The sequence below is a fragment of the Zosterops lateralis genome, assembly GCF_965231275.1.
Source record: "Zosterops lateralis genome assembly, chromosome: 6".
In the NCBI taxonomy this organism is placed as follows: domain Eukaryota; kingdom Metazoa; phylum Chordata; class Aves; order Passeriformes; family Zosteropidae; genus Zosterops; species Zosterops lateralis.
Genome location: NC_139761.1, coordinates 37,820,310 through 37,836,918, shown reverse-complemented (window position 1 = coordinate 37,836,918; position 16,609 = coordinate 37,820,310). Strand labels below are relative to the sequence as shown.

At 39.1% G+C, this 16,609-nt stretch overlaps 1 protein-coding gene across 1 annotated transcript in view; it reads left to right on the top strand.

Annotated features, from left to right (window-relative positions):
* RTF1 (RTF1 homolog, Paf1/RNA polymerase II complex component) overlaps positions 1-16,609 on the top strand; it is a gene marked incomplete at its 5' end in the record, with an annotated part of 31,850 nt that overhangs the window by 3,031 nt on the left and 12,210 nt on the right. Inside the window, 7 exon segments of the mRNA XM_083862842.1 lie at positions 8,164-8,311; positions 9,819-10,023; positions 12,072-12,186; positions 13,762-13,873; positions 14,700-14,835; positions 15,425-15,602; positions 16,526-16,608. Coding sequence (XP_083718968.1) covers positions 8,164-8,311; positions 9,819-10,023; positions 12,072-12,186; positions 13,762-13,873; positions 14,700-14,835; positions 15,425-15,602; positions 16,526-16,608 — 977 coding nt within the window.

The following is a 16,609-nucleotide window of genomic DNA, read 5'->3' as shown; positions in this document are numbered from 1 at the left end:
TTTGCTTGGTTGGTTTTTTGTTTTTGTTTTGTTTTGTTTTGTTTTTTTAATTAATATGTTTTGAATTTTAATTCTTTACAAAATAGTCTGACTATGGAAAAGATGACTGCCAGTTTAATGCCATGTTCATGTGGTCTGGTGAGCTGCCTGCTTAAAACTAGTGTTCTTCCTGTGTTGTGCTTGAAGTTGAGGTATCAGTGAAGCTGCTAAAACTGGGATCTGAATTCAGGGAGAGAGATTTTCAGCCTTAGAGTGGAGCTTCTTTCTTAAGAAAAAGGTCAAGGCAGGTGGTACTGTTTTACAGGTAGTAAAACTGTTTTATTTAGCTACTTTGATTCTACAAGAACTGTGCTGTGAATTAGCTGTCTGGCCATTTGGACGTGCAGCAGGGTATGTTTTGATTGATATTTTTGAAGAAAGAGGCAAGAAAGAGTTTAGCATTACTTTGTTCTAATGTTTGTCAATTTCTTGTATAGCAGTGCTTATCTGGTTCTGTTTTTAGTATTTGTTCTTGGTACTACATTCTAGAGATGGTTAATATTCTGTGCATCTAGAAAAGAAAATTCAAAAAGACTTATTAAAACAGGCACTGACAAATGTTATACAGGTATTTGAAGAAAAACAATTTCTTGAAAGCTTAAAAATATCTTTTACAAGCTTTCCTTAAATTATATTGAGGTCATTTATTCTACCTGTTCTAAAAAATTTGACAGAGAGATGTTTGGTGTGGGTTTTTCTATCTTTTTTCCTTTTGAAATAGTATGAAGGATTACCCAATGTGGCAACTTGCAGACTAACAGGGTAGGCCAATGATAAACTATGAAGCATTTGTTAGTGTAGCAGAGTTGTTCCAGTAAGTGTGAAGAATGTGCAGTTTAATTTTCTCTGAGGCATTTTTGAAATAAATATGCTTGGAATGCGTTCCAAATCAATCATTTTCTTTTTTAAAAAAATGTTTCTTGTATTCTAATATACATTTAAGGCATAGACATAGACAAAATTGTGAACAGGCTAGATATATTAGGTTCCTTATAGGGTAACTACTCAGTCTGTCACCGTGTGTGTTCAGATCTCCTGGCTCTCAGTTTATTTATTCTAAGTATGGAGACCAGCTTGTCTGGAGAAAGTAGACTTGGGTGTGGAGAGCATGTGGATGATAAAGCCTTCCACTCTGTGTTTATCTCTGAAAGCTGTCATAATTTTAACGTGTAATAAGTAAGGTCTACTTTCCATTATATGTAGAATGTGACAATACCTCTTCCCGAATTCACTCAGACCTTGCAGATCAGTAGTGCCACTGTTGCACCCCGTGGGTTTGATACTCTTTCTGATCTGTGTATCATTTCAAATTGATACTATGTTCTTTCTGACCTCCATGCAGCAAGAGGAAAAAGATTTAGAGAAGAGGTAATTAGGACACTTGCTTCTATTCCTGTGCCTGAAATATTCATTCTGAACTGCTGCCTGTCACAGCAGGATGAGCAGCTGGCTTATAACAGTTCTGCTTCTGCCAGTCATTCCGCTCTGTGCGTCCCTGGGCTTCACTACACCACTCCTGCTGAATAACTCAGGGTTTAATAAGGATTCTTGTGCTTGGTTTGAAGTTTGTTCAAACTTGGGGGTTGGGATAGTGGGGGTCTAAAAGCTGAAATTGTATTATTGGACTTCCTGCAAGGTGAAGACCTTGAGGCAGAAGCATGGAAATTGTTGTCCTGGGCAAATGTGCCTAATCATACCCATGTGTTTCCACAGAGGTTTTTCAGTGTGCGTGTCCTTTGTGATTCCTGGAAAGCACTAAATGTTCCAAGATTGGCACTATGTTGCATGTACAGGAAAGAAGCCTAAATCTCTGTTTCACAGCATAATCCAGCGTGCTGCTTTCTTTCAGAAGGAGGAAAGTTTGTGGAGCATAGGGGAAAGAAAAACATTTTGGAATTACTGAATAACAGAAGGTACAAATCATGGTGTATCTATACAATAGTGCCCAAGGCATGTCACTACGTCTTTAATATTATATTTATACGTATCAGTGAGGATGCACTTCTCATCCAGATGCTGAGTTCTGCAACCCTTAAAGGACCTCTGTGGTCTCAATCAAATTTCCTAGCCACTGGACTAAAAGTGTGTTGCAGGCAATGAAATAGGAGGGATGCTCTGAACTGTCTTCTGGTGTGACTGTGGAACATTCTTGACTGAATTACTATAGACTCTTGTTCAGAGAGCTGATAAATAGGAATGACTGCAGGGCTTTGCAGTAAGAAGAGCTACCTTTGCAAAGAGATGTACTAATCTGGACACAGATGGCTTCTTTACCTGGTGTGTGACTGTGTCTCAAGAGCTCACCATGTCACACTGGTAGCTTTCTGCATGGGACCAGTTTGGTGCTAGCCAGGTTACTGCTGGAGCAACCATATTAGAGGTTTGTGTGTCCACAAGGTGTTCTCGTTGCTGATTAAGGGCATCAGGTGGATGATGCTCCTCAGTTGCAGTAGGTTAATTCTGGGGTCTTGCTTTTTCTTTTATTCTGACTTCTTTGCTTACAGTAAGATAATTCATTCTATAGTGTGGGAAGAGTGGATGGCTTCTGCAACAACTGCACTGACATTAGTGTTGATTAGACAGAAAGCCACAATGCTAGGGAGCTCCTGTTTGTTTCTCCTGAAAAGTACTCTCAATTCTAATGTCAGGAAGGGTTCAGTTCTGCCTTTTAACATCTACAGGGTAAGGACAGGATATCCTTCCAGCACTGGAAAACTTATAAAGTGAATACTTAGTACTATTCTGGAGTCCAGTGAGGATTATCTGTTTATACCTTTTTTGGCAAATGTGCTAATTAGTTAGGGAGCTGTATAGCTAAAGATCTTGTCAAGTGCTATGGGACAGAGGAGGAGGTGAGCAGTGGTCATACAGCTAGTGAGGAGATTGGTTTCAAGTAACAGCCTAGAGGGTTTTATGCCTCTTTGTATCTCCTTACTGCACTTCAAGTTAGAGCGCTCCAGCAAAGCAAAGATGAGCAGAATACTCTAGGTGTTCTTTCTGGTTTGGGGGTGTCCTTTTGCGGGTTTGTAGAAATTGCAGTACTGAATGTTATCTTTTCCTGTATGCTTGTCTTTTATAATACTGCTTAATTAAACCTTCAAGAATGAGTGGGCTCTCCAGTCCTGTGGGGCCTTTGCCATACATTTTTTTCAAGCTTAGGAAATGTGAAACAGGCCATGCTTTAATCTTCTTATACACAGCTTATATACCTTTTTTTTTTTGGTAACTTTGACTTTTCCTGGAGACAGATTCCTTCAGCTGTTAATGGGTGCAATAGTAAAGCTTTACTCAAGGAAGAGAGGTGGTGTTACTTCCTCTGCTCCAAATAAGATGCAAGTGCAAATCTGAGTAGCACAAGCTAATTGTATGAAGCCTGTCGTGTCCAAAGAAGTAATGTGAATAAGGTGTGGACAAAATTGATACAAAATTTAGTCTGCAACTAACTTCTTTAAATTGCAAACTAATGTGGGGTTAACTTTTTGGGATTTGATTTCTGTGAGCTTCTTTGAGCAGTACTTGAATGAAAAGGGCAGATCAGGTGTCTGGTGATATTCTGGCCCATAAAGCCTTCTCTCAGCCAGTTCTTTGCTAAGCCCCTTCTGTGAGTTCCAAAGGTGTTTTCTTTATTTGCTTATTTCCTTTCCATTTTGGTGTTGACACCTTGAGTTTCCTCTCTGTGTCTAAAATAGTTGTTTAAGTTTTCTGATTGCTGGGCTGTTGTCATCGTGAAGGTGGGTGGTGTGTTCAAATGACAGTGTAGATCCTGAAAGGCAGGATAAATAACCAGGGCTTTTTATTTACTATTTAGTTATAAAAATAGTGGTAGAGAGCATTTTCCTCCTTGAAGCTGTTGGAGTGCTGTCTGTAGAGTTTTCCAAGCTTCGAGAAAGCCAGAAGATAGTAAATATTGCCTTATTTTCATATCTGTGCTTCCTGCGGTTGAGCTCAGACAGGCTGAAACTGTTTCATGACTGTAGTTTCATGACTTGGCTGGGGGACTGCCTTATTTTTTTCCTGTATGCATGCATGATGTTACCTTACTTGGTGCACTTAAATGCAATGACAGAAGGACAGCTAAAGTTTATATGGCCTTGGAAAGGAACACATTGGTAAAGAACCTATTTTGCTTTGATGTTGTGGCTTGTAGTTTGCATTTTGCTTATAAAGCCATTGGATATGGCAAGGATAGGCTGGCAACCTTACTTGTGCATCTCTGGCTTGATAGGGGGTTAAAAAAAAAAGCTGGGCAAACACCTATTTGCAAATTAAAATCTCAGTGTGTAGTGCATTTAAGTACTGTTTGAATAGAAGGAAACAGCAACCACCTGAACAGTAAAACAGTTCTGCACTCTGAGCTCACTTCAGGTATGGGTCTGTTTGGGTTTCCTTTTTGTTCTCTTTTTCTCTTTATTTTTTTTTCTCCACGATCTCATTTCATCTCCCTAGTGGAAATATATTCCAGGTTTGCTGAGCTATAAAATATTTTCTTAAATCACTTTGCTTAGTTGCTTTCTTAGAAGCTGACTTATAAGTCTAGGTAATTTCTAATGTGGTGAGATGGCTTTTCCCCCCCCACCCCCAAGTCCATTCTGGTTATTGTGGCTTAATTTGAATTTCTTAGAGTCAAAGGATCATTTAGGTTGACAAGGACCTTTAGGATCATCATGTCCAACTGTTTCTTGGAGGAAATATGCGAGCTGTTAGCACTGTGAACCTTGGCAGCAAGAGGAATATTCAAAAAGCTCTTCTGGCTGCTTCTTGTGAGAGAGCCATAAAGCTCTGTTGTTTGGTAGTGCTAAACAATAAGCAGAAAGCCATGTTGCAGAACACTTGTGCTTGGCTTTATTAACTTGCTGTGTCTGGAACCACGGAGGGTTCCAGCTGGTGGCCTTGGAGGCAGCGCTGAATGGAGGGGCTGTTCTGAGGAGGCCTTACAGTGATGGGGAGCCTGTGAGAAGCTTTGACTGGTGCTGCCCCACTGCAGTCTGCATGGAAGAAGGGACCTGGAAAAACTGCAGTAGAGTTAGATTTTGGAAAGTGATTGTTGTTTGAAGTTAAGGGAAACAGAGCAAATAAACGCTTCTTACTATAACTGTGTGCATCTTTATTTGATGTTGCATGTGAACATGTTGCATTCTTGGTTTCTGCTGGTGTGCTGGAGCATGAGGAAGGGGCTCAAGACTTCAGCTTTCCAGTATTGCCTTCGCTCTCCCTCCTAGACCAGCTAATCTGTTGTGTCTTTCTCTGTCACAAGAAGAAATTCACGCTGGCCACTCTCTCTGAGCAGTGCAGATAGGTCATTGAGTGTCCAAAAGACAACTGAAACAGTGTCCAAATGCAGAGCAATTTATGAGCCTAGGAGTCTTGCACTGTGTCCTGGTTTTGATGAATTAGTGGTCCAAGATTTGCCCTAACTCTTGTCTTGTCCTGTAGTTGTTCTGGGAATGACCAGGCATTCTTGAGAGATTGAGGTAACTGAATAAGCCCAGAAGCACCTGAGTTGGGTAAGAATTTGGCTTTGTGACAGCATTGAAATTGGGAGATGGACATAGAGGTGACTTGCATAAAGAAAAGTGAGATGAGGTGTTATCTCCAGGGTGAAATAAAAACCATGCACACTTTCCTAGATTAGAGAGCAGATTTTTTAATTACCCTGTCCTGTGTTGGTTTGTTTAGGTGGGTTTTGGTTGTGTGGTTTTTTGTTCATGTTGGGGGGGGGGGGGGGTTTGTTTGTTTTGGTTTGGGGTTTTTTGGTCTTTTTTTGTTGTTTTTGTGTTTGGGTTTTTTGTTGTTTGAGTGGGGGTATTTTGTTTGGTGGGGGTTTTTTGGTTTGGTTTTTTTGGTTGTTTCTTTTTTTCTTGTTCCAAGTGTTTGTCACATAGGTTTCTTTTCAGTTCTATCTTCCTGGTCACAGGTTTTCTCCACAATTCTACTAGTGAGTTAAAAGCTGAAAACAGTGATATGTAGCACATGTATGTATAGCCATTACAGATTTTATTCACTGAAGTCCTGCTGGTTTTTTATCTGATCTTAGCTTCTTTCATCTCAGCATGACCTCTCAAGGTCTTGATATAACTGTGCTGGGTACTGTGGCTTTCTGTGTGCTGCTTCCTTGCTGTGCAGCATGCTGACATGAGGTATAATTCAGCATTAGAACACTGAAAGGAAGTGACAGAGCTCTGAGAGGGGGGCACCTCTTCATCACTGCTAAATGCTGTTTCTTGCTGTTGTGTCTTCTCTGATATGCTGGCAGTTAGGTGAGCATTTGAGCAAATAACAAAAATGCACTTTTCTGTTCACCTGGGAGATGATTCCTTAGTGCTGAGATTTGAGTAGATTTAGACAGAGTGCAAGCTTGTTCTTAACTGATTTGTATGACCGTAGTAACCAGAAATAATATTAGACAGCAATATTGTAACACTGAACAAGTAAAACTTTAATGCTGGGGCTGGTAAAAACTTCAGTACAAGCTCAGTCTGGTTTAAAGGCAGAAGCTTTCTGTGCAGTTTCTCACTTGTCCTATGGACCATGACTGATTCTGGGGTACCTGCATAGGGTGTGAATTGCAAGGTTCACCACTGTACTTGTACCTCAGGAAAAAAAACCAAAACCAACTTGTGTACTCTGATGGTCCCTAAAGAACATGATGAAACATTTGGTAATATGGAAACTACAAGGTTGGGTGTGAGAGTAATCAAAACCTGGGAAATTCCAGAGGTGTTAGTTCAGGTATTGTTAGATTAGGTAGTAGCTTATAACTACTTGCTTGAGTTTCATCTAGAGTAATTGAGCACCAGGGTTCTCTGAGGATGGTGTCTTATCAGGCAGAACAATTTATCAAATTTGATGGAATGATTACTGCCTGCAGAGCTAGACTTGATTCATCCCCTAGGATAGGGTGATTGGCTAAGAAGCCTGAAGTTTGTGTGCATTTGAGGTCAAATTTAAAGTGGAGGTTTTTTTCCACTTAGGGTAGTTTTGAGTGCAAGATCTCAGTTATGCACAAGTGTATTTGCTCACTTGCATTATGACTGTTTCTTAAGACTGCATGCTCAACCAGATGGTGATGTCCATGAAAGATGAGAATAATATACAGGCGTTTAGAGAATTTATATCTATATCTACATAAAGTCTGTTGTATTCCTGAGGGTCTCATGCCCTGAGAGTTTCTAGGAGAGGCAGTGAAGTGCAAGCTATTGTAAAGCTTCTGAGTAATGTATGGGCAATCCTTATTGCTTCTATTCCCTTCTGGCTTTACCCAGGTAGTTGGAGCAATGTAAAAATTCCATTAAAGAAATCACACTGTAAGGTAAATACTATTCCCATTCTTCTGGGACTTTGCAATTTAAAATGGCTATCTGTGTATGTCTTGTACTTGGAAACTGTGGTCTAAGTTAACTGAAAATATGACATTAACTGAAAATTAAAATCAGGACTCGATACTATATTTTTCTCTTTTAATTATTTTCCTGACTTCTTTGATTCTGATTTGATTTTATTTTGTGTACATAGGGGCTAGTGCCACCACCTGCATTTATGAGTGCACTGTTGCCTTAGAAATGCAGACACTGTGTACTTTTGGTAAAACCAAGATTTTGAAAAGGCTGTCGTATATATAATCGGTATCCTTCATGAAATGTAAAACCTTCTCCTGACTGAACTACGTCTGGAAAAACATCAGTTGCTTTTGTTTAATAGTAAACTGAAGCTAATCTTTACAAACTCATTGAACACATTGTTTGAAATTACTTTCTTAGGAAAATACTTTCAATACCTCCTCCCTTGGCAGATATCGCCAACTTTGAAGTCTTCATTATCTTTTAAAAGGAGTGACCTACCAACTGTTACAACTGGTTTCTTTTTCTTTCAAAGAAGAAACTTAAACCAACCACATAACATTCTACTCCCAAAAACCTTGTAAAAGGTTCTCATTTATCTGATCAGTTTCCTATTGGTTTCTCTTTTTTTTTTTTTTTTTTTTTTTTTTTTCCCTCCCTCTTTACACTTTTATGATTTTTTTGCTGTCAGGTATTGGGCTATTTCTCAGCTGGTTTTACTCCAGTGTTCTGGAGAAGGGAGTGATGTTTGTGTCTCACGATCCCTTTCTTGGTTCCTTCCTTGCAGTGGACTGTTGGAGGTTCTAAAAACAAGAAGAAGGGAAAAGCGGGTAAAGCAGAGAAGAAAGGAGCCATGAAGAAACAGATGAACAGAGCTGCCTCTTCCGGCAGCTCAGATAAAGACAGCTCGGCTGAGAGCTCGGCACCTGAAGAGGGTAAGATAACGCACGAGCATTTATTTAGACTGATTCCAAGTGAACTTATCTGCTCTGCACCCTGAAGAGTAGTGTTGCATGGGGATGTTGGACACCATCTTCAAAGACTTTTCATTGTGTAGCTTACAGTCAGGGTAACTTTTTAAATTTACTGTAGCTTGAAGTGCGTGTAATTCAGTGTAGCATTGCTGTGAGAACTCCATTACAACTGCAAACTAATTGCTATTACAACTGAAGAATGAATGACATTTCATTGCTTGACTTTCTCCTGGAAAACTCCTTGCTTCCTTCTAGCATGTCCTGTCTACCCATGTGGGTAGCATTTTTTATTCCCTTTGAGATATTTTCCTGTCCCAAACTTCTTGTGATAACAAAGAGAAAGTGTATAGTGTTTGTGATGCAAATAGGAGCTTATCTTGCATTCCTTTGCTCTGAATTGGGATTCTTGCACATTTATACTGGCACAGAAGAAGAAAAATATTTCTATAACTTTATCAGATTTTTTTTTTTTTACATGAATATTTAATGCATTTTAATGCTGGGCAAACTTCCTGTCTTCTGTTTTGGTCATGCCCATGAAGGTTTGCAGGTGCTTACTTGCCATTTCTATTGATACTAAAAAGGAAGTTAAGAAAGTGTATGAAGGAGCTTACAGTTTTAAATACATCAAGCACAGCAGATACAGACAAAGGCATGGAGTCACTGTGCCTGTATACATCAGTGCTTACAAATCAAGGTGAACTTTACAGCGTGAACTTGCAAAGCTGGAAGTTTCCAGATACACTAATACCAGGATGGAAGTGAAAGAAGGAATCCTAATGGCCTGCTTTTGTAATTCAATGTAATTTAGTCAATTAGGTGAGATAATCCAAGCGCTTGGACTTGGATCAAGTTTAAAGGTGGTTACCCAATACTATTGGGGAGTCAACTGTTTCCCAAACCCCTGTGCAGCTGGGTGGGCTTGTTACTGTAGCAGGACTAGAGCCAGGGCCTTGCCAGCCCTGAGGGTTTTGGTTTCAACTCTATCTCCTGGTGTAGCAATTCATAGTGTTGCAGTCTTCACATGAGGAATTTTGGTCCTTAAGGTTGCTGTAATGAGGTGGTTAATGTGCAATTCTGTGGTGGTTAATCCTGGTGTTTGAGGTATGCACACACAAATTCATGGCTGTGTAAGCAACTTGTCAGGGACTTAAGCATATAGGCATAGAAGTCTAACTTTAGAACTGTAACACATTACTGAAAGGCCTTTTAAATTTGTTTGTTCTATTAAGAGTTTTTACTTATAACCCAGTTTGTGTTCAGATGTAGTACCACTCATTTTATATTTTTTTTAGCATACATGTATTATGGTAATTTCAACTTGGCCCTAATTTTCACTATATGTATGTTTTTAGTATAGTGGAAGACAAGTCTAGAATTAATTAGTGCTACCCCTTGCTAATATGCTATAATGAAGTGGTTGGTCTTTGCCCCAGCTGAATTTCACTACCTTATATTTTTGATTTAGGAGAAGTCTCTGACTCAGAAAGCAACAGCTCCTCATCTAGCTCAGATTCAGATTCTTCATCTGAAGATGAGGAATTCCATGATGGCTATGGAGAAGACCTGATGGGAGATGAAGAAGACCGAGCTCGACTGGAACAAATGACGGAAAAAGAGAGAGAGCAGGAGCTGTTTAACCGGATAGAGAAGAGAGAAGTGCTGAAAAGAAGGTGAATTTTATATTTGTTGATATTTGGTAGCAAATTCTTAAAGGCTGCATAGAGAGTATGCTGACTGTGCTCTCTTGTTTAAGGTCCAAGCATTCAGCACAGTTAAGTGAGCTAAGCTTGATTGTATATTTTTTGTATGTAAACTGCCCCTGTACTAGTTAAGAAGGACACAGCAGGAGTTCTGCATATTCTTGAAGAAGACAGTATCTAAAAGTTTCTCAGCTGTTGAATATGTACAGTTCTGTCAGCTGCCCTTGTAGTTATGTTACTGCTCCCTAGGTTAGATGCCAGGCAGTAAGAAGGCCTGCTTTCTCTTCTTTTTTTTAATAACTGTCACATGCTGATGCTTTGGAAAAAGGCAAATAAAGCATAAGGTGTGCATGGGTTTCTGGAATTTTTCAGAAAATAATGGTGAAACACAGATCAGTGTGAGGGTTACCTGTATAAGGATGTGAAACTGGCTTGGGCCCTAATAGAAAATACTGAAATAATGAGGAGTGGTGTTGGATATGTAGTTTTCATGGAATCTTTTGTGGATTTCTACCTTAAATACTGTGGTTTTGTTGTTTGTCTGTAGCGGTTACACTGTCCAGTCAGGCAGCTTCTTCGTAGTGAAGATATTTTACTTCCCACGTGTCTTAATCAAAAGGATTTGGCATATGTGGGGCAAGGTTTCTTGAGTTCCTTTCTTCTTTAGTGCCTTCTCTTTTCTCACTTGCTGAGAAATTTCCCTAGAGGATTGACATCTGTTGAGTAAATCATGTCAATATACAAGCGACTGCCAAACTGTGTTTGTCCAAGCCATAGCTAGAGCACTGCCTGCCTGCCTTGATCTTAACAATACATTCAGAATCTTAAGTGTTCTTCTGCTCTCCTCAAAGGGATCAGAATGGTTGTAAGTTTGGATTTAGATCACGCAGAAGGACATCATATCTTTCAAATTTTACTCTCTATTCCATGGTAACTGAATGTCTCTGGTTTAGAATGAATGCTGGAGAATACTTGATACAAACAAGCTAAACAATCTAAGCTTGAGTTACTGATTTAATCCTAAATGAATTTGTGCTGTTCCGTGTAAAGTCTTGGCAGAAGAACTAAGGGGGTGGTGGGAAATCATTTAAATTTATGAAAAGCTCTTTGAATGCACATTATGCTGTGAGTTCATTGGGATTACAGCAGACACTGCATCTGATATGGGGTGTTATGCTTCATGTTAAAGGCATAAAGGACAATGAACTCATCTGACACTTCAGTTTGTTGTCTACAAAATCCAGGTGTAAAGGACTAAAGAAGGATGGACTGTGTAATGTGCATGTGGATAACACCTTTTGAATTTCAGTTGCTGGAAGTTATATTTTTTCCTTGTGTATGTCCATATGCACACTTCACTAAAGCAATGACCAGTCCATGGTGCAGTGGAATCTCAGTCATGGGACTATTCTGTTGAAATTACTACTCTTCTGAATACAGTGGCTGAAAATAAGACATCAGGGTGATATATTTCATGAAGGTAGACGTGGAAGTGCGTAAATTCTTCTGCAGAAACTGATGAGAATTTAGCTGCTGAAGGAGGAGACATTGCAGTCATTCTTATACAGACTGGTGCCAGGAGAAAGGTGAGGTTCAGGCATGAAAAAGTTTGCACGATGGTGGCTTTAAAGAAAATCTTTAGCTGTTTAGGTTCAAATGATGTGAAATAGCCATATGATTTTAGAGTTGGAGGCAGCATGCAATGATCACTGCACTGGCAAAGAGGAAGATGGAGTAAGGGCATATTTCTGTGGAATAGTAATTTCTACGTGGTCTCATCAACCCTTTAGGTTAGCTCTCTGTAGGACTGCACTTTGTGTACTCAGCTTTTCTTCACTTTATTTTCTTGAGGAAGGGAGAGAATGGGAATAGGAGACAGGATAATAACGTAAAAGAGACAAACAGTTGAAGCGTTCCCTGCAGCATAATAGCAATTGTGATAGAATCTGAATAATCCCTTGGTCTCTCAGGGAGAGCATTCTTTCATACATTCTTTTTGTTCCAATAACTGCTTCTAGATTTGAAATCAAGAAAAAACTAAAAACAGCAAAAAAGAAAGAAAAGAAAGAGAAAAAGAAAAAGCAAGAGGAAGAGCAGGAGAAGAAAAAACTCACACAGATCCAGGAATCCCAGGTAGGAAATGAAACTGTTCTTGGTAATAAACCCATTTCCCTTGGCAAAAGGAGATAGGATATGGCCTCTCTACCCCAAACGTTTTCCCTTAATGTCAAACAGTGTAAGCAGATCAGAATTTAGTTAATTTATATGCTCAAGCTATCTTCAGTTTTTCCAGTTCATTTAATGAAGTTAACATCTTTGGCCAATTGAGGGGTACACCAGTACTCCTTTAATGAAAAACACAAAGTTGCAGCTATGTCTGGAGTTGCTGTGATAGCCCTCCCACATGAGAAAAGGAAAGCAACCTTTTACAGTTGCTTTAGCCAAACTTCTGTCATTCAGTCTGAAACGTTCCGTGCATGATCTTCTTGAAAAGTTTGAGAGAGCAGACCAAAAACTGCTCAACTGTTATTAATTATTTTGCATGCACATACATACAGTGGAAAAAATGCTTAGTTTCTTCTGGCAGGGATGTCAAGGAAAAGCTTGATGCTAGGAGGAGCAGGAGTTCTATAGGTTTTCCACCTCCAGTAAAAAGAGGACAACACCAGTTTTTGAGGCCAGGGCTTTGTAACTGAACTGTGATTCAAATAGTGAAGATCCTGCCATTCATAAAGTCAGGGCAGGTAGGCTCCCAGAGTGGGATGGGATTAATCTTGCCTAACTTCAACCACCTAAGAGCCAGTTGATTGTTTACACTTTTTGTTGCCTGTTGTTTTGTGCAATGGAAGAGGGCATCTTCAGCTGACAATTCATTTCATGTTATTTTCTAGTGAAACAGATGCTTAACACATAAAATTAAATTAGGTGAGATGAGTTTTCCCTTAGGCACATGTTGAGTGGAATGAACCTCATTTCCCTACTCCCTCAACTCCATATATGTATGTGTGTGTACACTTTAATAGTCCATTTATAATGCACAATGTGTACTTGCAAATACATATATGCATGTGTAAAACGATCTTATTTTAGTTCTTTTACAGTGCCTTGCAGAAATTACTTCAACTTAGCTCAAATTACTTTCTTTTATGCTTATTTTAGAGACTGCTTTTTCTAGAGAGACAGACCTGTTAGAAATGGAAAACACAAGAAGACTTAAAACATTTAAGATTTGGATCCATCTTGCAGATTTTATAAGCAACTTTATTTCTTCTTTAAGTATTTTAATGTAACTTTTTTCTTTGCTTCTAAATGAAAACTAGTGCTTTGATTTGGCCTCACAGAAGCAGCAAATGAGAAGACTATTCATCCAGTTTTTCCTCATTACATGTTATTTGCTGAATTACTTCTGTTTTATTTCTGTAGTCTTTTTTTAACTTTAAGGAAGAATTTTAAGACTAAGACTTGGTGGCAGAAATATTGAACTATAAATACGTTCATCATTTCTGATATGATGCAGAATAAAGAAGTATGCTCTAGATTGATTTCCCTCTCTAGCCTCTGTAAAAAATGAACTGAAAAAAACCCCTGATTTCAAAAAGGAGTGTGTTAGTAATTTCTATTTGAAGATTTTTCAAGGTATACAAATAATCTTTGTTTTCATGCTTTTCAACTTAGGGATTTATGGTGTTTTTCTGTACATGTTTTTAGGTCATGTCACATAACAAAGAGCGGAGATCAAAGCGGGATGAAAAGCTAGACAAGAAATCTCAGGCAATGGAGGAGCTAAAAGCAGAAAGAGAGAAAAGGAAGAACAGAACAGGTATGAAAACATGTTGCTATTGCTACAGTTTTTGAGGCATTATTACAACTCTCTGAAAGTGATACTTCCTGTTTCAAATTAATGCAACATTCCTCCTCCTTGGCATGAATGAATTCCAGGTCTGTGTTTTCATTGGTCTTTGTCCAACATGACCACCTAGGGTGATATTTGGCGACCACTGATGCAGTATTCCTCACCCCTGCCCTTCCCTGGAGTGTTCTAAAAAGAGAACTTTCATCACAGTCCACTGAATGGTTCTTAGTAAGGTTTATTAATGTGCCTGAATTGGTCACTTAGATTCACGTTTTTAATCTCTGAATCATTCAAACTCCTGCTTACTCTACTTGTGATACCCTGTCTACATTTGCTTGTTTCTTCACTGGCTCATCATCTTTTCCATCTTACCACTGATTTTTGACACAACCATTTTTTTTACTCTACTGGATTTTGTGATCCTCTCCAAACATGAGGTTTTTTCTTTTTCCTTGTAAAATAACAAGTTGTCTGATCTTAATAGTTTTTTTCTTGTATATCCAGTTGTTACACCCATCTTGAATTACTATGTGCAATCAAGCTGGGAGACTGAAAATAAGTACAGCTGAGGTTTAGGATGATTTAAAATACTTCATGTATATGCAAAGAGAGAAGTCAATGAAGTGCGCAGCTTACTAGTGGATTTGAATGTGTGCCACCTGTATCTAGTGTAAAATTAATACCTGTCTGCCTCTTGGACTTTTTTTAAAGCAATTAAGATTCAGCTCTTATAGGGAAGAGTACATAAGATATTTATAACTTGCTTTTCCTTGTTCTCTGTCTTTCCCCTCAGCTGAATTGCTTGCAAAAAAACAGCCATTAAAAACTAGTGAAGTATACTCTGATGATGAAGAGGAGGAGGAGGATGATAAGTCTAGTGAGAAAAGTGATCGCTCATCCAGATCATCATCCTCTGATGAAGAGGAGGAGTAAGTAGTAAACACTGGGCTGTGATTACTCATAAGTATGTTCAAAAATAGAGATCCACTTTAGGTAGACACATGCTGTTTTAGAGGATTGTTTGGGGCAGTTCAGTGTCTTTTGCCTGTGGGCACAATTGCATTGCTCAGATTTGAGTCCTTGGCACTGTATCATGGTTCATGTGACTCATTTACCTTGGGTGGGTTTGCAACTTCAGTTCCCTGCTATCAGGTTTGGCCCAAATTACACCATTGTTTACTGATTTGTTTAGTCCTGCAGTTCAGCAGCTGCAGAACTCTGGCACATATCTGGGCAGATACATGTGCTGGCTTATCTTAAAGCGTTAGTCTATAAACTGCCTTGGTGGGTGTCTTCCTGCTCTCTGCTAGCAGGGGCAGTGTTTAGTAAGTCTAGGACTTCATGTTGAGCCCTTCTCATGAAAGCTAAATTCACACATCTACAGTCAACTAGTGCATGATGAATTGTTCCTTTTACTGGTAATTTAAATAGCACTCATGCACTTACTCAGGACCCCCTTTTTGAGTTTTGATATGTCTCTACTTTTTTCTTTATTCCCTCTCATCTTTCCCAAATCAGGAAAGAAGAAATTCCTCCCAAGTCCCAGCCGGTGTCCTTGCCTGAAGAACTGAACCGAGTTCGGTTGTCGCGGCACAAGCTGGAACGCTGGTGTCACATGCCCTTCTTTGCCAAGACAGTCACCGGCTGCTTTGTCCGGATTGGCATTGGCAATCACAACAGTAAACCTGTTTATCGGGTGAGTTCAGCTCTGAGGGATCTGGTTCTTTTTTTATAAAAGTATTTGTAATAAAGTATTTGCAGCTTATCAGTTCTCAGGTACCGGTGACTGATTGATAGAAAAAGATTGCTTATTACCAGAAAAGGTCATTACTACCAAAGAGGTGGAGGAGACTGGTTTAAGTAAATAAATCTATGTGACCACCTATGGGAGGAGATAAATTTAGTGAGAGAGAGGGAGCCTAACAAAGCCTGATCTCTCAGCTTTGGTTCATGTTGTCTTATCATTTGTATTGCAAACCACAGTCCCAGACTCTGCTCAGACCAAGTAAGGATAAGTAATATCCACTCCTTATTTCTAGGACTGTTCCCAAGTTATTGTGAGGTCTTGACTCTTTTTTTTTAACAAAGTTTCTAGTACACCATTGTGCCTTCAGAAGAGACTGTGATTGAGAACACAGTTTTGTTTTTCTTTTTCATTGCTGTAATCATAGGATACAGTAACAGTCCTATGTTACACAGCCCCCAGAAGGGCTGTGTTTATTATGTGTGCAGTAATAGTGTATTGCATTTGGAACATATGTTAACCCAAACCAACATTATTTGAGAAGGAAATAGGAGAGATAGGGAGTGTACACTATTTGGTCAGGAAGGCAGAGCTGAAAAGATACAAAGACTGCATGAAGCATTCAGATGGTATAATTTATTAACTGAAAAATTACATGTAAAGAAACTCATTCAGTACCTGATAATGTATACTGAAGAGTCTTGCTTTCCTTGATCTAGTTAGAATTATTAGCTGGATAAAGGTTTTTTATTTCCAGTGAAAAGGCTTGAATGTGCCAGATACATTCCAGGAACATGAAAAAAAACCTTCCCTTGCACCCTTCTTCTCATATATTTTACTCATATTCTTCTCATATATTTTACCCTGTGATACAGGTTGCTGAAATAACTGGTGTGGTAGAGACTGCAAAGGTTTACCAGCTTGGCGGGACACGGACAAACAAAGGACTGCAGTTGCGG